The sequence below is a fragment of the Oncorhynchus mykiss genome, unplaced genomic scaffold (genome assembly GCF_057628025.1).
Source record: "Oncorhynchus mykiss isolate SJ-2025 unplaced genomic scaffold, ASM5762802v1 scaffold101, whole genome shotgun sequence".
Classification (NCBI taxonomy): domain Eukaryota; kingdom Metazoa; phylum Chordata; class Actinopteri; order Salmoniformes; family Salmonidae; genus Oncorhynchus; species Oncorhynchus mykiss.
This window is the reverse complement of record NW_028322100.1, coordinates 1637169-1665000: the sequence shown is the minus strand read 5'-3', so window position 1 is coordinate 1665000 and position 27832 is coordinate 1637169. Positions and strand designations below refer to the sequence as shown.

Sequence of the window (27832 nt, the reverse complement as noted above, 5' to 3'; positions counted from 1 at the left end):
CTAGCTGATATTTCTGCTATCCCCAAATCAAACACCCGCCTAAAACTAGATGATATTTCTGGTATCCCCAAATCAACCCCCCCCCACCCGCCTAAAACTAGCTGATATTGCTGGTATCCCCAAATCAACCCCCCCCCCCCCACCCGCCTAAAACTAGCTGATATTTCTGCTATCCCCAAATCAAACACCCCCCCCTTAAACTAGATGATATTTCTGGTATCCCCAAATCAAACACCCGCCTAAAACTAGATGATATTTCTGGTATCCCCAAATCAAACACCCCCCCCTTAAACTAGATGATATTTCTGGTATCCCCAAATCAAACACCCGCCTAAAACTAGATGATATTTCTGCTATCCCCAAATCAAACACCCGCCTAAAACTAGATGATATTTCTGCTATCCCCAAATCAAACACCCGCCTAAAACTAGATGATATTTCTGCTATCCCCAAATCATACACCCGCCTAAAACTAGATGATATATCTGGTATCCCCAAATCAACCCCCCCCCCCACCCGCCTAAAACTAGATGATATATCTGGTATCCCCAAATCAACCCCCCCCCCCCACCCGCCTAAAACTAGATGATATATCTGGTATCCCCAAATCAACCCCCCCCCCACCCGCCTAAAACTAGATGATATATCTGGTATCCCCAAATCAACCCCCCCCCCCACCCGCCTAAAACTAGATGATATATCTGGTATCCCCAAATCAACCCCCCCCCCCCCACCCGCCTAAAACTAGATGATATATCTGGTATCCCCAAATCAACCCCCCCCCCACCCGCCTAAAACTAGATGATATATCTGGTATCCCCAAATCAACCCCCCCCCCACCCGCCTAAAACTAGCTGATATTTCTGCTATCCCCAAATCAACCCCCCCCCCACCCGCCTAAAACTAGATGATATATCTGGTATCCCCAAATCAACCCCCCCCCCACCCGCCTAAAACTAGCTGATATTTCTGCTATCCCCAAATCAACCCCCCCCCCACCCGCCTAAAACTAGATGATATATCTGGTATCCCCAAATCAAACACCCGCCTAAAACTAGCTGATATATCTGCTATCCCCAAATCAACCCCCCCCCCACCCGCCTAAAACTAGCTGATATTTCTGCTATCCCCAAATCAAACACCCGCCTAAAACTAGATGATATTTCTGGTATCCCCAAATCAACCCCCCCCCCCCCCCACCCGCCTAAAACTAGCTGATATTTCTGCTATCCCCAAATCAAACACCCGCCTAAAACTAGATGATATTTCTGGTATCCCCAAATCAACCCCCCCCCCACCCGCCTAAAACTAGCTGATATTGCTGGTATCCCCAAATCAACCCCCCCCCCCCCACCCGCCTAAAACTAGCTGATATTTCTGCTATCCCCAAATCAAACACCCGCCTAAAACTAGCTGATATTTCTGGTATCCCCAAATCAAACACCCCCCCCTTAAACTAGATGATATTTCTGGTATCCCCAAATCAAACACCCGCCTAAAACTAGATGATATTTCTGGTATCCCCAAATCAAACACCCCCCCCTTAAACTAGATGATATTTCTGGTATCCCCAAATCAAACACCCGCCTAAAACTAGATGATATTTCTGCTATCCCCAAATCAAACACCCGCCTAAAACTAGATGATATTTCTGCTATCCCCAAATCAAACACCCGCCTAAAACTAGATGATATTTCTGCTATCCCCAAATCATACACCCGCCCTTAAACTAGATGATATTTCTGGTATCCCCAAATCAAACACCCCCCCTTAAACTAGCTGATATTTCTGGTATCCCCAAATCAAACACCCGCCTAAAACTAGCTGATATTTCTGGTATCCCCAAATCAAACACCCGCCTAAAACTAGCTATTTCTGGTATCCCCAAATCATACACCCGCCTAAAACTAGCTGATATTTCTGGTATCCCCAAATCAAACACCCCCCCCTTAAACTAGATGATATTTCTGGTATCCCCAAATCAAACACCCGCCTAAAACTAGATGATATTTCTGCTATCCCCAAATCAAACACCCGCCTAAAACTAGATGATATTTCTGCTATCCCCAAATCAAACACCCGCCTAAAACTAGATGATATTTCTGCTATCCCCAAATCATACACCCGCCCTTAAACTAGATGATATTTCTGGTATCCCCAAATCAAACACCCCCCCTTAAACTAGCTGATATTTCTGGTATCCCCAAATCAAACACCCGCCTAAAACTAGCTGATATTTCTGGTATCCCCAAATCAAACACCCGCCTAAAACTAGCTGATATTTCTGGTATCCCCAAATCATACACCCGCCTAAAACTAGCTGATATTTCTGGTATCCCCAAATCATACACCCGCCTAAAACTAGCTGATATTTCTGGTATCCCCAAATCAAACACCCGCCTAAAACTAGCTGATATTTCTGGTATCCCCAAATCAAACACCCGCCTAAAACTAGCTGATATTTCTGGTATCCCCAAATCAAACACCCGCCTAAAACTAGATGATATTTCTGCTATCCCCAAATCAACCCCCCCCCCACCCGCCTAAAACTAGCTGATATTTCTGCTATCCCCAAATCAAACACCCGCCTAAAACTAGATGATATTTCTGGTATCCCCAAATCAACCCCCCCCCCCACCCGCCTAAAACTAGCTGATATTTCTGCTATCCCCAAATCAACCCCCCCCCACCCGCCTAAAACTAGCTGATATTGCTGGTATCCCCAAATCAACCCCCCCCCCCACCCGCCTAAAACTAGCTGATATTTCTGCTATCCCCAAATCAAACACCCGCCTAAAACTAGCTGATATTTCTGGTATCCCCAAATCAAACACCCCCCCCTTAAACTAGATGATATTTCTGGTATCCCCAAATCAAACACCCGCCTAAAACTAGATGATATTTCTGGTATCCCCAAATCAAACACCCCCCCCCCTTAAACTAGATGATATTTCTGGTATCCCCAAATCAAACACCCGCCTAAAACTAGATGATATTTCTGCTATCCCCAAATCAAACACCCGCCTAAAACTAGATGATATTTCTGCTATCCCCAAATCAAACACCCGCCTAAAACTAGATGATATTTCTGCTATCCCCAAATCATACACCTGCCCTTAAACTAGATGATATTTCTGGTATCCCCAAATCAAACACCCCCCCTTAAACTAGCTGATATTTCTGGTATCCCCAAATCAAACACCCGCCTAAAACTAGCTGATATTTCTGGTATCCCCAAATCAAACACCCGCCTAAAACTAGCTGATATTTCTGGTATCCCCAAATCATACACCCGCCTAAAACTAGCTGATATTTCTGGTATCCCCAAATCATACACCCGCCTAAAACTAGCTGATATTTCTGGTATCCCCAAATCAAACACCCCCCCCTTAAACTAGATGATATTTCTGGTATCCCCAAATCAAACACCCGCCTAAAACTAGATGATATTTCTGCTATCCCCAAATCAAACACCCGCCTAAAACTAGATGATATTTCTGCTATCCCCAAATCAAACACCCGCCTAAAACTAGATGATATTTCTGCTATCCCCAAATCATACACCCGCCCTTAAACTAGATGATATTTCTGGTATCCCCAAATCAAACACCCCCCCTTAAACTAGCTGATATTTCTGGTATCCCCAAATCAAACACCCGCCTAAAACTAGCTGATATTTCTGGTATCCCCAAATCAAACACCCGCCTAAAACTAGCTGATATTTCTGGTATCCCCAAATCATACACCCGCCTAAAACTAGCTGATATTTCTGGTATCCCCAAATCATACACCCGCCTAAAACTAGCTGATATTTCTGGTATCCCCAAATCAAACACCCGCCTAAAACTAGCTGATATTTCTGGTATCCCCAAATCAAACACCCGCCTAAAACTAGCTGATATTTCAGGTATCCCCAAATCAAACACCCGCCTAAAACTAGATGATATTTCTGCTATCCCCAAATCAACCCCCCCCCACCCGCCTAAAACTAGATGATATTTCTGCTATCCCCAAATCAAACAACTCCCCCCCCCCCCCTTAAACTAGCTGATATTTCTGGTATCCCCAAATCAAACACCCCCCCTTAAACTAGCTGATATTTCTGGTATCCCCAAATCAAACACCCGCCTAAAACTAGCTGATATTTCTGGTATCCCCAAATCAAACACCCGCCTAAAACTAGCTGATATTTCTGGTATCCCCAAATCATACACCCGCCTAAAACTAGCTGATATTTCTGGTATCCCCAAATCATACACCCGCCTAAAACTAGCTGATATTTCTGGTATCCCCAAATCAAACACCCGCCTAAAACTAGCTGATATTTCTGGTATCCCCAAATCAAACACCCGCCTAAAACTAGATGATATTTCTGCTATCCCCAAATCAACCCCCCCCCACCCGCCTAAAACTAGATGATATTTCTGCTATCCCCAAATCAAACAACTCCCCCCCCCCCCCTTAAACTAGCTGATATTTCTGGGATCCCCAAATCAAACACCCCCCTTAAACTAGCTGATATTTCTGCTATCCCCAAATCAAACACCCCCCTTAAACTAGATGATATTTCTGGTATCCCCAAATCAAACAGCCACCATGAGCTTTGTTTGTCTGGCTGATGTCTGGCGCTCCTTCTAGACCAGCTACTGTATCTATTGTCTGGCGCTCCTTCTAGACCAGCTACTGTATCTATTGTCTGGCTGATGTCTGGTGCTCCTTCTATACCAGCTACTGTATATATTGTCTGGTGCTCCTTCTAGACCAGCTACTGTATCTATTGTCTGGCTGATGTCTGTCTGATGTCTGGGGCTCTTTCTAGACCAGCTACTGTATCTATTGTCTGGCTTATGTCTGGCATTCCTTCTAGACCAGCTACTGTATCTGATGTCTGGCTGATGTCTGGCGCTCCTTCTAGACCAGCTACTGTATCTATTGTCTGGTGCTCCTTCTAGACCAGCTACTGTATCTATTGTCTGGCGCTCCTTCTAGACCAGCTACTGTATCTATTGTCTGGCGCTCCTTCTAGACCAGCTACTGTATCTATTGTCTGTTGCTCCTTCTAGACCAGCTACTGTATCTATTGTCTGTTGCTCCTTCTAGACCAGCTACTGTATCTATTGTCTGTCTGATGTCTGGCGCTCCTTCTAGAACAGCTACTGTATCTATTGTCTGGTGCTCCTTCTAGACCAGCTACTGTATCTATTGTCTGGCTGATGTCTGGCGCTTCTTCTAAACCAGCTACTGTATCTATTGTCTGGCGCTCCTTCTAGACCAGCTACTGTATCTATTGTCTGGCGCTCCTTCTAGACCAGCTACTGTATCTATTGTCTGGCTGATGTCTGGCGCTCCTTCTAGACCAGCTACTGTATCTATTGTCTGGTGCTCCTTCTAGACCAGCTACTGTATCTATTGTCTGGCTGATGTCTGGTGCTCCTTCTAGACCAGCTACTGTATCTATTGCCTGTCTGATGTCTGGTGCTCCTTCTAGACCAGCTACTGTATCTATTGTCTGGCGCTCCTTCTAGACCAGCTACTGTATCTATTGCCTGGCTAATATCTGGTGCTCCTTCTAGACCAGCTACTGTATCTATTGTCTGGCGCTCCTTCTAGACCAGCTACTGTATCTATTGTCTGGCTAATATCTGGTGCTCCTTCTAGACCAGCTACTGTATCTATTGTCTGGCTAATATCTGGCGCTCCTTCTAGACCAGCTACTGTATCTATTGCCTGTCTGATGTCTGGTGCTCCTTCTAGACCAGCTACTGTATCTATTGTCTGGCGCTCCTTCTAGACCAGCTACTGTATCTATTGTCTGGCTAATATCTGGCTCTCCTTCTAGACCAGCTACTGTATCTATTGTCTGGCTAATATCTGGCTCTCCTTCTAGACCAGCTCCTTCAGTCTGGTGGCCTTTTGAAACCAGGTAGATCATCATCTCTGCTTCAGACTGATGTGAGGAGGAGAGATAGTGCTTTCTTTTTAATGGTGGGTCTATTTTGGAGGTTTTTCTATTATCTGTGGTTTAGAGTGATAATGATGTGTCTCTCAACAGGCCCTCATCCTGAAGGAGCTGTCTGTTATCAGAGACCATGCCGGCAGCGCCTGCCTCAGAGAACTGGACAAGACCAACAGTCCTCTGATTATGGCTCTGTGTGGCTCCAAAGGTAGGTCAACTAGCCAGCCGCGGAGGTTAAATTCTGCCTTTACCACACACACACTGTCACACACACACTGTCACACACACACACTAATCACATGTCAGGAGCTCTGCCTGTACCCACTTCTAATAATAAGGACTAAGTGGTTCTTATTCACTTCAACTAAGACTTCCTGATTCTCTCTGATTTTATTTCATTAGAGCGTTGTTGTCACGGGAACAGCTAGGCTACACTCTAACGTTTGTTTTATGGATTATTAGGGGTAGTACTGACCTGTAGCTGACCTGTATGCTAATATAGCCATTTATAATAGCCTTATTTCATTTTTTCCCTGCTTTAGGCTCTTTAATTATCTGTTTAGGGTAGGATGTACAGTATAATTTATTGTCCAGGACTAAACAATATGCTCAATGGAGATTCTCCACAGATTTCAAAAGCTTAATTTCTCTACCTTGAGCCGCCTCCAACATCGTTTTAGAGAATTTGGCAGTACTTCCAACCTTGCAAGCCTTGCAAATAAATAAAAAAGTCTGTGTCCAGGAAACCAGCCCATGAGTTTAAGGCTGGGGTCGGCGACAGGCGGGCTGGTTTAAATACCGGCCTGCAACTTTTTTTGTTGTAAAAATGACTGTAAAATCACCAGGAATTCAGCTAAAAAATGAGTTTAATTTAGATAATCTTTTCCCAAGTATTCCAACGAATTAAGAAAAAAGAGACGTGATCTTGTCTCGATGTGATCAAGGTATGACGTTGTTTGGGGTTTTAGTTGTCAATTTGCAGAGTTCAAAATTGTTATCGTTATGTTCAGGCCCTCCTGACCATTCACTCTGACAAAAATCAGCTCCCGGGGCTGAATCTAGTCTCCCTACCCCTGGTGTAAGGTAAACAAGTTAGTGTAATGGTAAATGCCCTTAAATGCCCTGTACTGAGGTGATAGACTAGTGTCCTGTCCAGGGGGTGTACTGAGGAGATAGACTAGTGTCCTGTCCAGTGGGTGTACTGAGGTGATAGACTAGTGTCCTGTCCAAGGGGTGTACTGAGGAGAAAGACTAGTGTCCTGTCCAGGGGGTGTACTGAGGTGATAGACTAGTGTCCTGTCCAGGGGGTGTCCTGAGGAGACAGGAGATTCTTCTCCTATGAGTTCTGGCTGCTTACTTTTCCCTGTATATGATAGAATGCTTAAGAGTTGTTTGTTGTTTTGAGGTGATGATTCAGTAATGCTAATGGTCTTATTTCTTCATCCCTTCCATAGGATCCTTCATCAACATCTCCCAGATGATCGCCTGCGTGGGCCAGCAGGCTATAAGCGGCTCTCGAGTGCCCGACGGCTTTGAGAACCGCTCGCTGCCACACTTTGAGAAGCACTCTAAAGTAAGAACCTCCTTAAGGTCGTTTATTAACCAGCTGAAATCACTATTATATCTGTCCGGAGTCTCAGGGGCTTCATTCATTCATTCATAACATGAAGAGATTAGGGTGGGCTACCTCCCAAATGACACCCTATTTCATAGTGCACTCCTTTTGACCAGGCGACTGATAGGGTTCTGGTCAAAAGGAGTGCATTGTAGGAAATAGGGGGACATTTGGGACACAGCTGAGGAACTGAAGCCACTCCTGGACATATACCTGGACAATGGAAGTAGATATAATTACACATGCAACAATTTAAACATGATTTTACTGAGTTACAGTTCATATAAGGAGATCAGTCAATGTAAATAAATTCATTAGGTCCTAATCTATGGATTTAATCTATGGATTTCACATGACTGTAAATACCGACTGCATTAACATCTGCTAACCATGTGTATGTTACAAATAAGATTTGATTTGATTTTGATTTGATATGCATCTGTTGGCCACAGATACCTTTTTTAAAAAGTAGGGGTGTGGATCAGAAAACCAGTCGGTATCTGATGTGACATTCAGGGGTGGGTGGGACAGACGGCCCATCTCGGGGTGGGTGGGACAGACGGCCCATCTCGGGGTGGGTGGGACAGACGGCCCATCTCGGGGTGGGTGGGACAGACGGCCCATCTCGGGGTGGGTGGGGACAGACGGCCCATCTCGGGGTGGGTGGGACAGACGGCCCATCTCGGGGTGGGTGGGACAGACGGCCCATCTCGGGGTGGGTGGGACAGACGGCCCATCTCGGGGTGGGTGGGGACAGACGGCCCATCTCGGGGTGGGTGGGGACAGACGGCCCATCTCGGGGTGGGTGGGGACAGACGGCCCATCTCGGGGTGGGTGGGACAGACGGCCCATCTCGGGGTGGGTGGGGATAGACGGCCCATTTCGAGGGGGGGGGATGGGACAGACGGCCCATCTCGGGGTGGGTGGGGACAGACGACCCGTCTCGGGGTGGGGACAGACGGCCCGTCTCGGGGTGGGGACAGACGGCCTAAATCAGTTTTAAAGCATACCTATCACAGGCATAACGTTGCTTTGAATCAGTGGAGCACTTTCTCAGTCTTTCTCTTTCTCTCTCTCTCCATCTCCATTCAAATTGCATCCAACATAGATAATCCTGTTCTAGATTTATATATATATAGCCCCATTTTATAGATGTCTGAGCCTACCTCGTTCAGGTAATAAATTGAATGCAGTTATTAGCCTTATATTTAATGGGTTATATATAATAAGCTTCTAGCTGACAGCCTCTGTCTCTTGCGCAATATGCAGGCACCTGTCGGCCGCTGGTCTCTCCTTAAAAAACACTCCTTACTTCTAGGAGTTCCATGCAGGCACCTGTCGGCCGCTGGTCTCTCCTTAAAAAACACTCCTTACTTCTAGGAGTTCCATGCAGGCACCTGTCGGCCGCTGGTCTCTCCTTAAAAAACACTCCTTACTTCTAGGACTTCCATGCAGGCAAAGCTAGACTAGAATAGCTTGCTATTTTAGCATTTCTATTTTAGCATTTCTATAGTCTGCGTATGCTGCACCAGAATGACATGTTCTCTCCTTGCTTTGTCGTGGTTTGAACGATGTACATGTTATACAGTAGACTACATTAATACCGTTCTTACTCAGACATTAGCCTACTGGAGCTGGTTTCATTTATTTACATATAGCTAGCTATATCAAAGGGCTTTTGTTTTTCTGTTGATGCGTAATGTGCCTCTTATCATATACAGTTCAGTCTGAAAGTATTCAGACCCCTTGACTTTTCCCACATTTTGTTACATTAGTCTTATTCTAAAAATTGCTGAAATTATTTTTTGCCCCTCATCAATCTACACACAACACCCCATAATGACATCACAACACCCCATAATGACATCACAATACCCCATAATGACATCACAATACCCCATAATGACATCACAACACCCCATAATGACAAAGCGGGAAAAAAAAGTTTTTGCAAATAAACAGAAATACCTTATTTCCATAAGTATTCAGACCCTTTGCTATGAGACTTGAAATTGAGCTCAGGTGCATCCTGTTTCCATTGATTATCCTTGAGATGTTTCTACAACTTCATTGGATTCAATCTGTGGTAAATTCAATTGATTGGACATGATTTGGAAAGGTAAACACCTGTCTATATAAAGTCCCACAGTTGACAGTGCATGTCAGAGCAAAAACCAAGTCATGAGGTCGAAGGAATTGTCCGTAGAGCTCCGAGACAGGATTGTGCCGAGGCACAGATCTGGAGAAGTGTACCAAAATGTGTCTGCAGCATTGAAGGTCGCCAAGAACACTGTGGCCTCCATCATTCTTAAATGGAAGAAGTTTGGAACCACCAAGACTCTTCATAGAGCTGGCCACCCTGCCAAACTGATCAATCAGGGGAGAAGGGCCTTGGTCAGGGAGGTGACCAAGAACCCGATGGTCACTCTGACAGAACTCCAGAGTTCCTGTGGAGATGGGAGAACCTTCAAGAAGGACATCCATCTCTGGCCAGACGGAAGCCACTACTCAGTAAAAAGCACATGACAGCCCGTTTAAAGTTTGCCAAAAGGCACCTAAAGGACTCAGACCATGCGAAACAAGATTCTCTGACATAATGAAACCAAGATTGAACTCTTTTTAGCCTGAATGCCAAGCTTCACATCTGGAGGAAACCTGGCAGTATCCCTACGGTGAAGCATGGTGGTGGCAGCATCCCTATGGTGAAGCATGGTGGTGGCGGCATCGTGCTGTGAGGATATTATTCAAAGGCAGGGACTGGGAGACTGGTCGGGATGCGGCGGATTGAGACACACACACAGCCTGATGCAAAAACAATCTCTAGCTTAAACCGATGGATTTCGATGGGAATCGATTAGATTTTCTCGAACCTGCAGAAATTGTAGGCTAAGAGTTGAAAAACGTTCAAACGTTCATAGATGTTTCTCCTTCCTAGCAGTAAACAACATCTCTCCAGCTGGCTCAGTCAGAGCCATTTGTTTGCTCTGACAGGGGATGAATCCCGAAATGGCAACCCTTTTCCCTACTTAGTGCACTAGTGTTGACCAAGGCTCTGTGGGGCCCTGGTCAGAAGTAGTACACTCTACAGTAATAGTGAATAGGGTGACATTTGGGACACGTACGGGGCCTTTTATAATGTCGTAACACCCCTCTCTCTCTCTGTCTCTGTCTCTCTGTCTCTCTGTCTCTCTCTGTGTGTGTCGTGTCACAGCTTCCTGCAGCTAAAGGGTTTGTAGCTGACAGCTTTTATTCAGGCCTGACGCCGACGGAGTTCTTTTTCCACACTATGGCCGGTCGAGAGGGCTTGGTGGACACCGCTGTTAAAACAGCGGAGACCGGATACATGCAGGTAACACACACACACACACACACACACACACACACACACACACACACACACACACACCGCTGGGCTGCTGCCTGCTGCACCGTACCCAACACCCTCTGCTCTCTGTTTGTATTCAAGAAAAGAGGGAACAACGTGTGCTCCCTACAAATCTAAATCTTATCAGGCTCCCTCTTGAGTAGTTATCTCCTAGGGCAGGACTATTCAACTCTGACCCTATGAGGTCCGGAGCCTGCTGGCTTTCTGTTCTACCTGATCATTAATATCACCCCACCTGGTGTCCCAGGTCTAAATCAGGCCCTGATCATTAATATCACCCCACCTGGTGTCCCAGGTCTAAATCAGGCCCTGATCATTAATATCACCCCACCTGGTGTCCCAGGTCTAAATCAGGCCCTGATCATTAATATCACCCCACCTGGTGTCCCAGGTCTAAATCAGGCCCTGATCATTAATATCACCCCACTTGGTGTCCCAGGTCTAAATCAGGCCCTGATCATTAATATCACCCCACCTGGTGTCCCAGGTCTAAATCAGGCCCTGATCATTAATATCACCCCACCTGGTGTCCCAGGTCTAAATCAGGCCCTGATCATTAATATCACCCCACCTGGTGTCCCAGGTCTAAATCAGGCCCTGATCATTAATATCACCCCACCTGGTGTCCCAGGTCTAAATCAGGCCCTGATCATTAATATCACCCCACCTGGTGTCCCAGGTCTAAATCAGGCCCTGATCATTAATATCACCCACCTGGTGTCCCAGGTCTAAATCAGGCCCTGATCATTACAGTGAAAACAACATGCAGTGGGGCCCTGGTTTGGTGGTCCAGAGTTGAGGGTCCTGAGGGGTGTGTTGTTGATGTGTTCAGATCAGAACAGCTGACTAATGACACATAGCAGAGGAAGGGTGTTGAGTGGTCACACACACACACACACACACACACACACGGTGACACAACAAGCAGGATTAAAGAGGCCTATCTGTTGTTGAGTCGTCCTCTGATCTGTTCTTCTGTGGTGGATGTGTTGTGTGTCAACAGAGGCGTCTGGTGAAGTCGCTGGAGGACCTGTGTTCCCAGTATGATCTGACGGTACGGAGCTCCACTGGTGACATCATCCAGTTTGTCTACGGGGGGGACGGCCTGGACCCGGCCGCCATGGAGGGGAAAGATGAGCCGTTGGAGTTCAACAGAGTTCTGGACAACATCCGGGTGAGTCACACACACGTGTTGCGGCACTACTTAATCTCACACACAGAGACACACACACACAGAGACACACACACACAGAGACACACACACACAGAGACGCACACACACAGAGACGCACACACACAGAGACGCACACACACAGAGAGACACACACACAGAGAGACACACACAGAGACGCGCACACACAGAGAGACACACACAGAGAGACACACACACACACAGAGACGCGCACACACACACAGAGACACACACACAGAGACGCGCACACACACACACACAGAGAGACACACACACAGAGAGACACACAGAGACGCGCATACACACACAGAGACACACACACAGAGGCGCGCACACACACACACACAGAGAGACACAGAGACGCGCGCACACACACACACACAGAGAGACGCGCACACACACACACACACAGAGAGACACACACACAGAGAGACACACACAGAGACGCGCACACACACACACACAGAGACGCGCACACACACACAGAGAGACACACACAGAGACGCGCACACACACACACAGAGACGCGCGCACACACAGAGAGACACACACAGAGACGCGCACACACACACACACAGAGAGAGACACACATAGAGACGCGCACACACACACACACACACAGAGAGACACACACAGAGAGACACACACAGAGACGCGCACACACACACACACAAAGACGCGCGCGCACACACACACAGAGACGCGCGCACACACACACACACACAGAGACGCGCACACACACACACACACACACACACACGCAGAGACGCGCACACACACACACACTCAGAGACGCGCACACACTCAGAGACGCGCACACACAGAGAGACGCGCACACACAGAGAGACGCGCACACACAGAGAGACGCGCACACACACAGAGACGCGCACACACACAGAGACGCGCACACACGCAGAGACGCGCACACACACAGAGACGCGCACACACACAGAGCGTTGGAGCGTTGGACTAGTAACTGGAAGGTTGCTGGAAGTAACTGGAAGGTTGCAAGTTCAAATCACCGAGGTGACAAGGTTAAAATCTGTCGTTCTGCCCCTGAACAAGGCAGTTAAACCCACTGTTCCTAGGCCGTCATTGAAAATAAGAATTTGTTCTTAACTGACTTGCCTAGTTAAATAAAGGTAAAATAAACAGAGACGCGCACACGCAGACGCTCACACTCACACACCCATTATTCTCTTAGACCTCACCTGTCGTCAGTCTGGCAACAATAACATAAACAATCCTACATTTCAAAGTACCAGGCTTCAGAATGTGCAGACGGTGAGATGAGGATTTACCCAGCATGCATGTTGTCATCTCTATGTGTGTGTTGGTGATGCAGGTCAGCTGTTTGTTCACCTGCCCACAGTTACTAATAACACATCCGCACTCCTCCCTCTATCCCTCCATCACTCCTCTTTCCTCTATCCCTCCTCCCCCCACCCCTCTATCACTCCTCCCTTCATCCCTCTATCCATCCTGCCTCCATCCCTCTGTCCCTCCTCCCTCCATCATTCTCTCTCCATCCCTCCTCTCTCCATCCCTCCTCTCTCCATCCCTCTATCCTTCCTCCCTCCATCCATTTCCCTCTATCCCTCCTCTCTCTATCCCTCCTCTCTCCATCCCTCTATCCCTCCTCTCTTCATCCCTCTATCCCTCCTCTCTCCATCCCTCTATCCCTCCATCCCTCTATCCCTCCATCCCTCATCCCTCTATCCCTCCTCCCTCTATCCCTCTATACCTCTATCCCTCATCCCTCCATACCTCTCTCCCTCCTCCATCCTTCCATCCCCCAGTCTGTCCATACGTGTTCAGAGCAGCCAGCCCTCAGTAAGAATGAGTTGGTCCTGACAGCAGAGTCCATCATGAAGAGGAGTGACTTCAAGTGCTGCCGAGACAGCTTCCTCGAGGTAAATAACTATCACTTATCCACTTGACTGCTTCTATGTCTTGCATTCAAAATGGCACCCTATTCCCTACATAGTGCACTTTAACCAGAGCCCTGGTCGAAAGTAGTGCACTGCATACCGTATGGAATAGGGAGCCGTTTGGGACCAGACTATATTATTGATTTTAGATCTATTATCAAGAGTAATGTTACAGCGTATAGACCTATATCAGTAATGTCCCAGCCTATAGACCTATATCAGTAATGTCCCAGCCTATAGACCTATATCAGTCATCAGTAATGTCCCAGCCTATAGACCTATATCAGTAATGTCCCAGCCTATAGACCTATATCAGTAATGTCCCAGCCTATAGACCTATATCAGTCATCAGTAATGTCCCAGCCTATAGACCTATATCAGTCATCAGTAATGTCCCAGCCTATAGACCTATATCAGTCATCATCAGTAATGTCCCAGCCTATAGACCTATATCAGTCATCATCAGTAATGTCCCAGCCTATAGACCTATATCAGTCATCAACAGTAATGTCCCAGCCTATAGACTTATATCAGTCATCAGTAATGTCCCAGCCTATAGACCTATATCAGTCATCATCAGTAATGTCCCAGCCTATAGACCTATATCAATCATCAGTAATGTCCCAGCCTATAGACTTATATCAATCAACAGTAATGTCCCAGCCTATAGACTTATATCAGTCATCAACAGTAATGTCCCAGCCTATAGACCTATATCAATCATCAACAGTAATGTCCCAGCCTATAGACTTATATCAATCAACAGTAATGTCCCAGCCTATAGACTTATATCAGTCATCAACAGTAATGTCCCAGCCTATAGACCTATATCAATCATCAACAGTAATGTCCCAGCCTATAGACCTATATCAGTCATCAGTAATGTCCCAGCCTATAGACCTATATCAGTCATCAACAGTAATGTCCCAGCCTATAGATCTATATCAGTCATCAACAGTAATGTCCCAGCCTATAGACCTATATCAAACAACAGTAATGTCCCAGCCTATAGATCTATATCAGTCATCAGTAATGTCCCAGCCTATAGACCTATATCAGTCATCAACAGTAATGTCCCAGCCTATAGACCTATATCAGTCATCATCAGTAATGTCCCAGCCTATAGACCTATATCAGTCATCAACAGTAATGTCCCAGCCTATAGACCTATATCAGTCATCAGTAATGTCCCAGCCTATAGACCTATATCAGTCATCAACAGTAATGTCCCAGCCTATAGACCTATATCAGTCATCAACAGTAATGTCCCAGCCTATAGACCTATATCAGTCATCAACAGTAATGTCCCAGCCTATAGACCTATATCAGTCATCAGTAATGTCCCAGCCTATAGACCTATATCAGTCATCAACAGTAATGTCCCAGCCTATAGACCTATATCAGTCATCAACAGTAATGTCCCAGCCTATAGACTTATATCAGTCATCAACAGTAATGTCCCAGCCTATAGACCTATATCAGTCATCAACAGTAATGTCCCAGCCTATAGACCTATATCAGTCATCATCAGTAATGTCCCAGCCTATAGACCTATATCAGTCATCAACAGTAATGTCCCAGCCTATAGACCTATATCAGTCATCAACAGTAATGTCCCAGCCTATAGACCTATATCAATCAACAGTAATGTCCCAGCCTATAGACCTATATCAGTCATCAGTAATGTCCCAGCCTATAGACCTATATCAGTCATCATCAGTAATGTCCCAGCCTATAGACCTATATCAGTCATCAACAGTAATGTCCCAGCCTATAGACCTATATCAGTCATCAGTAATGTCCCAGCCTATAGACCTATATCAGTCATCATCAGTAATGTCCCAGCCTATAGACCTATATCAGTCATCAACAGTAATGTCCCAGCCTATAGACTTATATCAGTCATCATCAGTAATGTCCCAGCCTATAGACCTATATCAGTCATCAGTAATGTCCCAGCCTATAGACCTATATCAGTCATCAACAGTAATGTCCCAGCCTATAGACTTATATCAGTCATCAACAGTAATGTCCCAGCCTATAGACCTATATCAATCAACAGTAATGTCCCAGCCTATAGACCTATATCAGTCATCAGTAATGTCCCAGCCTATATACCTATATCAGTCATCATCAGTAATGTCCCAGCCTATAGACCTATATCAGTCATCAGTAATGTCCCAGCCTATATACCTATATCAGTCATCATCAGTAATGTCCCAGCCTATAGACCTATATCAGTCATCAGTAATGTCCCAGCCTATATACCTATATCAGTCATCATCAGTAATGTCCCAGCCTATAGACCTATATCAGTCATCAACAGTAATGTCCCAGCCTGGGCTCTATATAGGGACTAGTGTTGACCTGGGCCCATTGGGCTCTATATAGGGACTAGTGTTAACCTGGGCCCATTGGGCTCTATATAGGGACTAGGGGACTAGTGTTAACCTGGGCCCATTGGGCTCTATATAGGGACTAGTGTTGACCTGGGCCCATTGGGCTCTATATAGGGACTAGTGTTGACCTGGGCCCATTGGGCTCTATATAGGGACTAGTGTTGACCTGGGCCCATTGGGCTCTATATAGGGACTAGTGTTGACCTGGGCCCATTGGGCTCTATATAGGGACTAGTGTTAACCTGGGCCCATTGGGCTCTATATAGGGACTGGGGTGACATTTAGGACACAGACCTATATTATGGTCTATCAACAGTCACAGCCAACAGCAGATCTTCAACCACCGTTCAAATATTATAGATTTATGAAATATAGATTTATCAAGTTATAGATTTCATCCTTCAGTCACATGTGGGTAAAACATGTTGATTTCTATATAGAATCTGAACGAGTGTATTCTTCCGTTTCCATGACGCTTCCCTTTGTCAAATAGAATTCTCAGAATTCTAGAGTTTTTTCTTGTTCCAAGAATATCCGTGCTGTCCCTACAGCAGTTGACCAATAGCGAGGCAGCACTGCTCTGGTTACTAGGCAAAAACTACTAACATAATAAACTTCAAATTACACTATGATATTCTGTGGTCAATGGAAGAATGAGCGATAGAAGCCAGATACAAGCTGATAAGGGTAAGCCTGTGACTTACGTTCTGGTTAGCCTGCCCATGTCCAAACCAAGTACTTTCTCAATGTCTTTCCATATCAGGGTAAAGATGAAACCAGGCCTGCAGGTGAGTGACTGTCTGAGACTGTGGGTTTGAGACTCATGGAGTCTTGCAAAGGCAGAAATTGTGACCAATTTGATTGCGAGGAATACTAGCCTGTTCAGAACAGTGAGCAAACAAAGGTGGGAGCTTGTCCCCCCCCCCCCCCCCCCTCCGGTGCAAAACAACAGACCAGCTGAGCTGTACTCCACATCAGTGATGAAGAGTGGTAAAGTGGTGTGTGGATGTCAATGAAAGTGTGTCATCCTCAACACCATGCATCCCGCTGTTGCCGTCGGCAATGACCGCAAGAAGAAACCCGGGAGACGACGACAGACTACAATCACACAAAGGTTATATATCTCTACCGTGTACAGACGGCCTTTCCATTTGCCGAACACGCTGTTCTACAACGTGCCCGACGTGGCTGCTGTCAACGCGTCCGTACAAGCCAGTCAGCAGGAGAGATTTCATCATGGATCTGGCATGTGAGCTTCGTGAGAACCACATGAACGCCAAGAAAGAAGCTACAGACGCTCTCCCTCTCTCTCGCGCTCTCTCTCGCTCTCTCTCTCGCTCTCTCTCGCTCTCTCTCTGTCTCTCTCGCTCTCTCTCTGTCTCTCTCGCGCTCGCTCTCTCTCGCTCTCTCTCGCTATCTCCCTCTCCCTCTCTCTCTCTCTCTCTCTCTCGCTCTCTCTCTCTCTCGCTCTCTCGCTCCCTCTCTCTCTCTCGCTCTCTCTCTCTCTCGCTCTCTCTCGCTCTCTCTCTCTCTCGCTCCCTCTCGCTCTCTCCCTCCCCCTCTCTCTCTTCCTCAAGATACCACAGCTCCCACTGGGGAAAAACAAGACACAATGTGAAGTCTGCTGCCTCACACGAAGCCCTGAAGCTGTGTGCTGGCCGTGGAACCTGAAGCATAAAGAGAGAACTGGATCGCTTCATGCGTAAAGGCACCGGTATAAGGGCCCAATACAGTGTCTGATACCATCAACAGATGACTGTCTTTATATGTTGTCATTTTAATATATTTCCACTAATATTTCTGAATGCAATTGAATCCTTTACAATGTAGTCCAGTTCATGTTTAGGAATACAGCAAATCATTTCACCTGTGCACCTGGCAGGTTATATTATTATTATCATATTTTTAATTTCTACTTTGTCAGAAGAAGCTGTAAACTGGACTTTATTAATGACTTTAACTCTTATTACTAATTTAATTTACAAATCAAGTTGATCAAATGGAAACACTGTAGTGTTTTATTGTTACTGGAATGAAAATAGACTACAGGCCTACGTTGTTGTTGTTTTCTTCTTAGGACTTAATAGAATTACACAAAACAACATATCCTTGACGATCCATCTAAACAACTAGTCTTTTTTTATTTATTTTTTTTATTTCCACAAGTATTTCTTTATGCAATTTAATCCTTTACAATAGTTTATGCACTATTTATCAAGCTTGTTTGTGCTCCTTGCGGGTTGATATGCATCTGAGGCATATGCTAAAGGGGATGCCCAGCAACGTTCTCTAGTGGGTACTGGTAGGCTGAAAGGCCAGGCAGTTCTAGTGTTAAGGACGTGTCCCATGAGACCTCCGTGCTCTAGGATTCCTCCTTTAATGACGTGTACCATGAGACCTCCGTGCTCTAGGATTCCTCCTTTAATGACATGTCCCATGAGACCTCCGTGCTCTAGGATTCCTCCTAATAAAGACGTGTCCCATGAGACCTCCGTGCTCTAGGATTCCTCCTTTAATGACGTGTCCCATGAGACCTCCGTGCTCTAGGATTCCTCCTTTAATGACGTGTCCCATGAGACCTCCGTGCTCTAGGATTCCTCCTTTAATGACGTGTACCATGAGACCTCCGTGCTCTAGGATTCCTCCTTTATTGACGTGTGCCATGAGACCTCCGTGCTCTAGGATTCCTCTTTTAAAGACGTGTACCATGAGACCTCCGTGCTCTAGGATTCCTCCTTTAATGACGTCTCCCATGAGACCTCCGTGCTCTAGGATTCCTCCTTTTAAAGACGTGTACCATGAGACCTCCGTGCTCTAGGATTCCTCCTTTAATGACGTGTACCATGAGACCTCCGTGCTCTACGATTCCTCCTTTAATGACGTGTCCCATGAGACCTCCGTGCTCTAGGATTCCTCCTTTAATGACGTGTACCATGAGACCTCCTGCTCTAGGATTCCTCCTTTAATGACGTGCCCCATGAGACCTCCGTGCTCTAGGATTCCTCCTAATAATGACGTGTACCATGAGACCTCCGTGCTCTAGGATTCCTCCTTTAATGACGTGTACCATGAGACCTCTGTGCTCTAGGATTCCTCCTTTAATGACGTGTACCATGAGACCTCCGTGCTCTAGGATTCCTCCTTTAATGACGTGTACCATGAGACCTCCTGCTCTAGGATTCCTCCTTTAATGACGTGCCCCATGAGACCTCCGTGCTCTAGGATTCCTCCTAATAATGACGTGTACCATGAGACCTCCGTGCTCTAGGATTCCTCCTAATAATGACGTGTACCATGAGACCTCCGTGCTCTAGGATTCCTCCTTTAATGACGTGTACCATGAGACCTCCGTGCTCTAGGATTCCTCCTAATAAAGACGTGTCCCATGAGACCTCCGTGCTCTAGGATTCCTCCTTTAATGACGTGTACCATGAGACCTCCGTGCTCTAGGATTCCTCCTTTAATGACGTGTACCATGAGACCTCCGTGCTCTAGGATTCCTCCTAATAATGACGTGTACCATGAGACCTCCGTGCTCTAGGATTCCCCCTAATAAAGACGTGTACTATGAGACCTCCGTGCTCTAGGATTCCTCCTAATAAAGACGTGTCCCATGAGACCGTGCTCTAGGATTCCTCCTTTAATGACGTGTCCCATGAGACCTCAATGCTCTAGGATTCCTCCTAATAAAGACGTGTCCCATGAGACCTCCGTGCTCTAGGATTCCTCCTATTAAAGACGTGTACCATGAGATCTCCGTGCTCTAGGATTCCTCCTTTTAATGACGTCCCATGAGTACTGTGACTAGAAATGCATCTTTTCACATAAAAAAAAGCTTCTCTAAACATTAAAAGCATCTTTAAACATTTATAATGTATGTTGTCCTAACAGGGTTTGTGTATATTGTTACTGTTTCTTCATCAGTACATGCTCTGTAATCCAGAGGCTTATTTGAAGGTATATTACGTATCTTGGTGATTTAGTCTCCCTAGGCAGATGGGGTTTACATCCCATTTTAACAATGTTCCGTCATACACACTCAGGGTCTGGAAGTTCTGATGCTGGCTGATGGGGACGGAAGCCTGAAGGATTGTCATTCGTTATTGTTGGAACGGTTCCACCCCCTTTTTTTTGTATATAAACTTTTAATTGGAATGTTGAAAGTCAGATCAGCACAAGGGGTCAAGGACTTGTACGACACCTTCTGGTTTCAAATGAATAGGCCTATCCGTTATCAGCTAATTAACTGATTTCAAGATAGCAGCATAATCACCTTCTTTTTTTTCCTCCATTCGTTAGTTTTATTTCATTTTTGTTTCTAGTCATTACCATATTTTAATGATGAATAATGTGTGGGCGCCCGTGCGCGCACACGGAGTTGATTTAAAGGAACGTGTGGTAAGGTTGATCCAGTTTACTCTGTGGTTTCTGTCTTACTTTGTCCCCCTCGTCAAGGCCTTGACAGACACGGGCTCAGAGAAGTATATGGAGGTACGGTGTCTAACGTGCATCATGTCTCGGTAATGGTGTGAGACTAACCACGGTGACAACAGCACCGTTTCAAACATTGCATTCAGTCAGTTGGTCAATTCTAAAGTTTGGCTTTTTCAATGTGTCTACCCATGTTTGGATTAAAGTACTGATCAGGCAAGTGTTGAATCGTAGTAGGGGGTTTGATTTAATCAAATAAATTAAACGTTGTACATATTTTAAATACATTTTATTGTAGAATGCATCCACAGTTGATTTGAATGTTATTTTACTAATCGTGTAAGAGTTGCATCGTTATTGGGTTTTGATCAACAGAATGTTTTTAGCAGGTTTGATTTAAATGGATTGTAGAATGAAATGGAATGAGTGTTTCCTGTTCTGTGATGTTACTGTCTGTCCTGCACAGCCTGACCTAGTGCGTAGTGCTGTGTTGAAAGACCAGTTTTACACTGTGAAGCTCTGCTGGTGTGTTGTGTGGAAGCATGATCTCCTAACGGTTCTCTTGATTTACCAAGGTCTGTACACTACATTATGTACTAAGTAACCCAGGGGCAAAAGTGGTTGAAGAGGCATCACTTTACAACCATCACTTTAGAACCCCTTTACAACCATCACAACCATCACTTTAGAACCCCTTTACAACCATCACTTTAGAACCCCTTTACAACCATCACTTTGGAACCCCTTTACAACCATCACTTTGGAACCACTTTACAACCACTTTACAACCATCACTTTAGAACCCCTTTACAACCATCACTTTGGAACCCCTTTACAACCATCACTTTACAACCACTTTACAACCATCACTTTACAACCACTTTACAACCATCACTTTACAACCATCACAACATCACTTTGGAACCCCTTTACAACCATCACTTTAGAACCCCTTTACAACCACTTTACAACCATCACTTTACAACCCCTTTACAACCATCACAACATCACTTTGGAACCCCTTTACAACCACTTTACAACCATCACTTTAGAACCCCTTTAGAACCATCACTTTAGAACCCCTTTACAACCATCACTTTGGAACCCCTTTACAACCATCACTTTACAACCACTTTACAACCATCACTTTACAACCACTTTACAACCATCACTTTACAACCATCACAACATCACTTTGGAACCCCTTTACAACCATCACTTTAGAACCCCTTTACAACCACTTTACAACCATCACTTTACAACCCCTTTACAACCATCACAACATCACTTTGGAACCCCTTTACAACCACTTTACAACCATCACTTTAGAACCCCTTTAGAACCATCACTTTAGAACCCCTTTACAACCATCACTTTAGAACCCCTTTACAACCATCACAACCATCACTTTATAACCCCTTTACAACCATCACAACCATCACTTTGGAACCCCTTTGGAACCATCACAACCATTGCTTTAGAACCACTTTACAACCATCACTTTAGAACCCCTTTACAGCCATCACAACCATCACTTTAGAACCCCTTTACAACCATCACAACCATCACTTTAGAACCACTTTACAACCATCACTTTAGAACCATCACAACCATCACTTTAGAACCCCTTTACAACCATCACAACCATCACTTTGGAACCCCTTTAGAACCATCACAACCATCGCTTTAGAACCACTTTACAACCATCACTTTAGAACCCCTTTACAGCCATCACAACCATCACTTTAGAACCCCTTTACAACCATCACAACCATCACTTTAGAACCACTTTACAACCATCACTTTAGAACCCCTTTACAGCCATCACAACCATCACTTTAGAACCCCTTTACAACCATCACAACCATCACTTTAGAACCACTTTACAACCATCACTTTAGAACCCCTTTACAGCCATCACAACCATCACTTTAGAACCCCTTTACAGCCATCACAACCATCACTTTAGAACCATCATTGTAACCAGTTTACAACCGTCATTTCTACCAGCTTTGTATTGTATTTTCCCCACTGGGTTTCTAAAGTGTTACATCTCAACAGGAGTGAATTATTGACATCTTATCTTATCATGGCTGTTATTGACATGGCTCTCTCTCTCTCCCCTTATCTCACTCTCTCTCTCCCTCCCTTTATCTCCCTTTATCTCTCTCTCCCTTTATCTCACTCTCTCTCTCCCTCTCGCTCTCCCTTTATCTCACTCTCTCTCCCTTTATCTCACTCTCTCTCTCTCTCCCTTTATCTCACTCTCTCTCTCTCTCCCTTTATCTCACTCTCTCTCTCCCTCTCGCTCTCCCTTTATCTCACTCTCTCTCCCTTTCTCTCTCTCTCCCTTTATCTCACTCTCTCTCTCCCTCCCTTTATCTCTCTCTCTCTCCCTTTATCTCACTCTCTCTCTCTCTCCCTTTATCTCACTCTCTCTCTCCCTCTCGCTCTCCCTTTATCTCCCTTTATCTCTCTCTCTCTCCCTTTCTCTCACTCTCTCTCTCTCTCTCCCTTTATCTCTCTCTCTCTCCCTTTATCTCACTCTCTCTCTCCCTCTCGCTCTCCCTTTATCTCACTCTCTCTCTCCCTCTCGCTCTCCCTTTATCTCATTCTCTCTCCCTCTCACTCTCTCTTTCTCTCACTCTCTCTCCCTTTCTCTCACTCTCCCTTTCTCTCACTCTCTCTCTCTCTCTCCCTTTATCTCACTCTCCCTTTATCTCACTCTCACTCTCTCTCCCTTTATCTCACTCTCCCTTTATCTCACTCTCTCTCTCTCTCCCTTTATCTCACTCTCTCTCTCCCTCTCGCTCTCCCTTTATCTCACTCTCTCTCCCTTTCTCTCTCTCTCCCTTTATCTCACTCTCTCTCTCCCTCCCTTTATCTCTCTCTCTCTCCCTTTATCTCACTCTCTCTCTCTCTCCCTTTATCGCACTCTCTCTCTCCCTCTCGCTCTCCCTTTATCTCCCTTTATCTCTCTCTCTCTCCCTTTCTCTCACTCTCTCTCTCTCTCTCTCTCTCTCCCTTTATCTCACTCTCTCTCTCCCTCTCGCTCTCCCTTTATCTCATTCTCTCTCCCTCTCACTCTCTCTTTCTCTCACTCTCTCTCCCTTTCTCTCACTCTCCCTTTCTCTCACTCTCTCTCACTCACTCTCCCTTTATCTCACTCTCCCTTTATCTCACTCTCTCTCCTTCTCTCCCAACCAAAGGAGATCAAAAAGTTCATCAAGGCTACATCTGAGAAGATCAAGAAGACCAGGGACAAATACGGCATCAACGACAATGGCACCACTGAGGTAGACCTTTTCATCCTTTACATTTAACACAGTCACAATGACATCTCTTTTTCAAGCAGTCCATCCAGGATTTAGCTGTTTCCCATCACTGCACTATTCCTGCATAAATGGGGCGGCAGGGTAGCCCTAGTGGTTAGAGTGTAGGGACGGCAGGTAGCCTAGTGGTTAGAGTGTAGGGACGGCAGGTAGCCTAGTGGTTAGAGTGTAGGGACGGCAGGGTAGCCTAGTGGTTAGAGTGTAGGGACGGCAGGGTAGCCTAGTGGTTAGAGTGTAGGGACGGCAGGGTAGCCTAGTGGTTAGAGTGTAGAGACGGCAGGGTAGTCTAGCGGTTAGAGTGTAGGGACGGCAGGGTAGCCTAGCGGTTAGAGTGTAGAGACGGCAGGGTAGCCTAGTGGTTAGAGTGTAGGGACGGCAGGGTAGCCTAGTGGTTAGAGTGTAGAGACGGCAGGGTAGCCTAGTGGTTAGAGTGTAGGGACGGCAGGGTAGCCTAGTGGTTAGAGTGTAGAGACGGCAGGGTAGCCTAGCGGTTAGAGTGTAGGGACGGCAGGTAGCCTAGTGGTTAGAGTGTAGGGACGGCAGGTAGCCTAGTGGTTAGAGTGTAGGGGCGGCAGGGTAGCTTAGTGGTTAGAGTGTAGGGACGGCAGGTAGCCTAGTGGTTAGAGTGTAGGGACGGCAGGTAGCCTAGCGGTTAGAGTGTAGGGACGGCAGGTAGCCTAGTGGTTAGAGTGTAGGGACGGCAGGTAGCCTAGTGGTTAGAGTGTAGGGGTGGCAGGGTAGCTTAGTGGTTAGAGTGTAGGGACGGCAGGTAGCCTAGTGGTTAGAGTGTAGGGACGGCAGGTAGCCTAGTGGTTAGAGTGTAGGGACGGCAGGTAGCCTAGTGGTTAGAGTGTAGGGACGGCAGGTAGCCTAGCGGTTAGAGTGTAGGGACAGCAGGTAGCCTAGTGGTTAGAGTGTAGGAACGGCAGGTAGCCTAGTGGTTAGAGTGTAGGGACGGCAGGTAGCCTAGCGGTTAGAGTGTAGGGACGGCAGGTAGCCTAGTGGTTAGAGTGTAGGGACGGCAGGTAGCCTAGCGGTTAGAGTGTAGGGACAGCAGGTAGCCTAGTGGTTAGAGTGTAGGACTAGTAACCGGGAGGTTGCAAGTTCAAACCCCCAAGCTGACACGGTACAAATCTGTCGTTCTGCCCCTGAACAAGGCAGTTAACCCACTGTTCCTAGGCCGTCATTGAAAGTAAGAATTTGTTCTTAACTGACTTGCCTAGTTAAAGGTTTAAAAATAACAATAATAAAACAGTCAGCGCATTGCAATATTACCACATAAATATATAATCACTACAAAATAAGGGCTCGCAATTTTAACCGATCACCGCAATTTTACAACGTAAAATGACTGAATCAACCAACTTTTCGCCGTCAAAGCTTTTTTGTGACAATTTAAACCGAAAATCACCAAAGCCTTACTTGATTGTATAAATTATTTATCTGTATCTGTCCATTAGCCCATCTTAGTGTAAATTAGGGCTGTCCCCGACAAAAAAAAATCCTCTTCTTTCGACCAATCAATTAGTCAACATTTTTAAACGTGTATTTTTCCATTTATAGACACACCCTATGTGTTTTCATAAAATCAACTATATGTTTGTCATATGCTTTAATCGCACTGTTTGATGAAATAAGATACAAATGCCTCAAGAGGGAACCAGAGATCAAGATAACCAGAAGGAAAAACCCTTAACCTCAACCATCCTCATCCCGCTCTTCCTGGCTTTTACAGGTTCTGCCTTCACTCTCCTGAAGTTGCAGGTAATAGGTTACAGTACACGAGGAGTGTGCAACATTTCTCATGTGTAATGCAAACGTCTTACAATGTCCACCGATCTGCGTGCCAGTTATGGTTTTCATGTGCACGTTTTTCGTGGAACAGTTTTTTAAAATTTATTATAACTTATTCGTATCTCAGAAATGAATCTCATGGGGCAGCTTCATGAAATGGGTGTCCATGGGCCGAGCCTAAGATCACCATGCGCAATGCCAACTGTCGAGTGGTGTAAAGCTCACCGCCATTGGACTCTGGAGCGGTGGAAATGCGTTCTCTGGAGTGATGAATCACGCTTCACCATCTGGCAGTCCGACGGATGAATCTGGGTTTGGCGGATGCCAGGAGAACACTACCTGCCCTATAACTGTAAATCTCAGTGTAAATCCTCTTGCTCACGTTCTCTCTCGCTCTCTCTCTCTGTTGTGCTCTCTGTCTCGCACTCTCTCTTTCTCTCTCTCTCTCTCTGTTTCAGCCCAGAGTTCTGTATCAGTTGGACCGCATCACTCCCAGCCAGCTAGAGAAGTTTCTGGAGACCTGCAGGGACAAGTACATGAGGTACTGTGTCTGTGTACATGAGGTACTGTGTCTGTGGTGGTCACTGCTCAGAGATGGCTGTGTCTGTGGTGGTCACTGCTCACAGATGGCTGTGTCTGTGGGGGTCACTGCTTACAGATGGCTGTGTCTGTGGGGGTCACTGCTCACAGATGGCTGTGTCTTTGGGGGTCACTGCTCACAGATGGCTGTGTCTTTGGTGGTCACTGCTCACAGGTGGCTGTGTCTTTGGTGGTCACTGCTCACAGATGGCTGTGTCTGTGGTGGTCACTGCTCACAGATGGCTGTGTCTGTGGTGGTCACTGCTCACAGATGGCTGTGTCTGTGGTGGTCACTGCTCACAGATGGTTGTGTCTGTGGTGGTCACTGCTCACAGATGGCTGTGTCTGTGGTGGTCACTGCTCACAGATGGCTGTGTCTGTGGTGGTCACTGCTCACAGATGGCTGTGTCTGTGGTGGTCACTGCTCACAGATGGCTGTGTCTGTGGTGGTCACTGCTCACAGATGGCTGTGTCTGTGGTGGTCACTGCTCACAGATGGTTGTATCTGTGGTGGTCACTGCTCACAGATGGTTGTATCTGTGGTGGTCACTGCTCACAGGTGGTTGTGTTAATGGAGTGATAAGTAACCTTGCTTGAAACTTGGGAGACTTGTGTTCGATCCCCAAGCTAATGCCTAGGAGTATCTTGGGAGACTTGTGTTCGATCCCCAAGCTAATGCCTAGGAGTATCTTGGGAGACTTGTGTTCGATCCCCAAGCTAATGCCTAGGAGTATCTTGGGAGACTTGTGTTCGATCCCCAAGCTAATGCCTAGGAGTATCTTGGGAGACTTGTGTTCGATCCCCAAGCTAATGCCTAGGAGTATCTTGGGAGACTTGTGTTCGATCCCCAAGCTAATGCCTAGGAGTATCTTGGGAGACTTGTGTTCGATCCCCAAGCTAATGCCTAGGAGTATCTTGGGAGACTTGTGTTCGATCCCCAAGCTAATGCCTAGGAGTATCTTGGGAGACTTGTGTTCGATCCCCAAGCTAATGCCTAGGAGTATCTTGGGAGACTTGTGTTCGATCCCCAAGCTAATGCCTAGGAGTATCTTGGGATACTTGTGTTCGATCCCCAAGCTAATGCCTAAGAGTATCTTGGGAGACTTGTGTTCGATCCCCAAGCTAATGCCTAGGAGTATCTTGGGAGACTTGTGTTCGATCCCCAAGCTAATGCCTAGTAGTATCTTGGGAGACTTGTGTTCGATCCCCAAGCTAATG

The 27832-nt window shown here is 46.1% G+C and overlaps 1 protein-coding gene across 2 annotated transcripts in view; it reads left to right on the top strand.

The window, feature by feature from the left end:
* The window catches only part of LOC110531748 (polymerase (RNA) III (DNA directed) polypeptide A), a 68610-nt gene that overhangs the window by 25819 nt on the left and 14959 nt on the right, over nucleotides 1–27832 (top strand). The window contains exons 17-24 of one of the 2 annotated variants that reach the window (XM_090228792.1): nucleotides 6053–6164; nucleotides 7411–7529; nucleotides 10783–10920; nucleotides 11960–12130; nucleotides 13948–14061; nucleotides 20934–20969; nucleotides 24119–24205; nucleotides 26494–26576. In XM_090228792.1, the coding sequence (XP_090084918.1) occupies nucleotides 6053–6164; nucleotides 7411–7529; nucleotides 10783–10920; nucleotides 11960–12130; nucleotides 13948–14061; nucleotides 20934–20969; nucleotides 24119–24205; nucleotides 26494–26576 (860 nt within the window). The remainder of the gene's footprint in view (nucleotides 1–6052; nucleotides 6165–7410; nucleotides 7530–10782; nucleotides 10921–11959; nucleotides 12131–13947; nucleotides 14062–20933; nucleotides 20970–24118; nucleotides 24206–26493; nucleotides 26577–27832) is intronic. The other variant, XM_090228793.1, reaches the window with a different exon arrangement.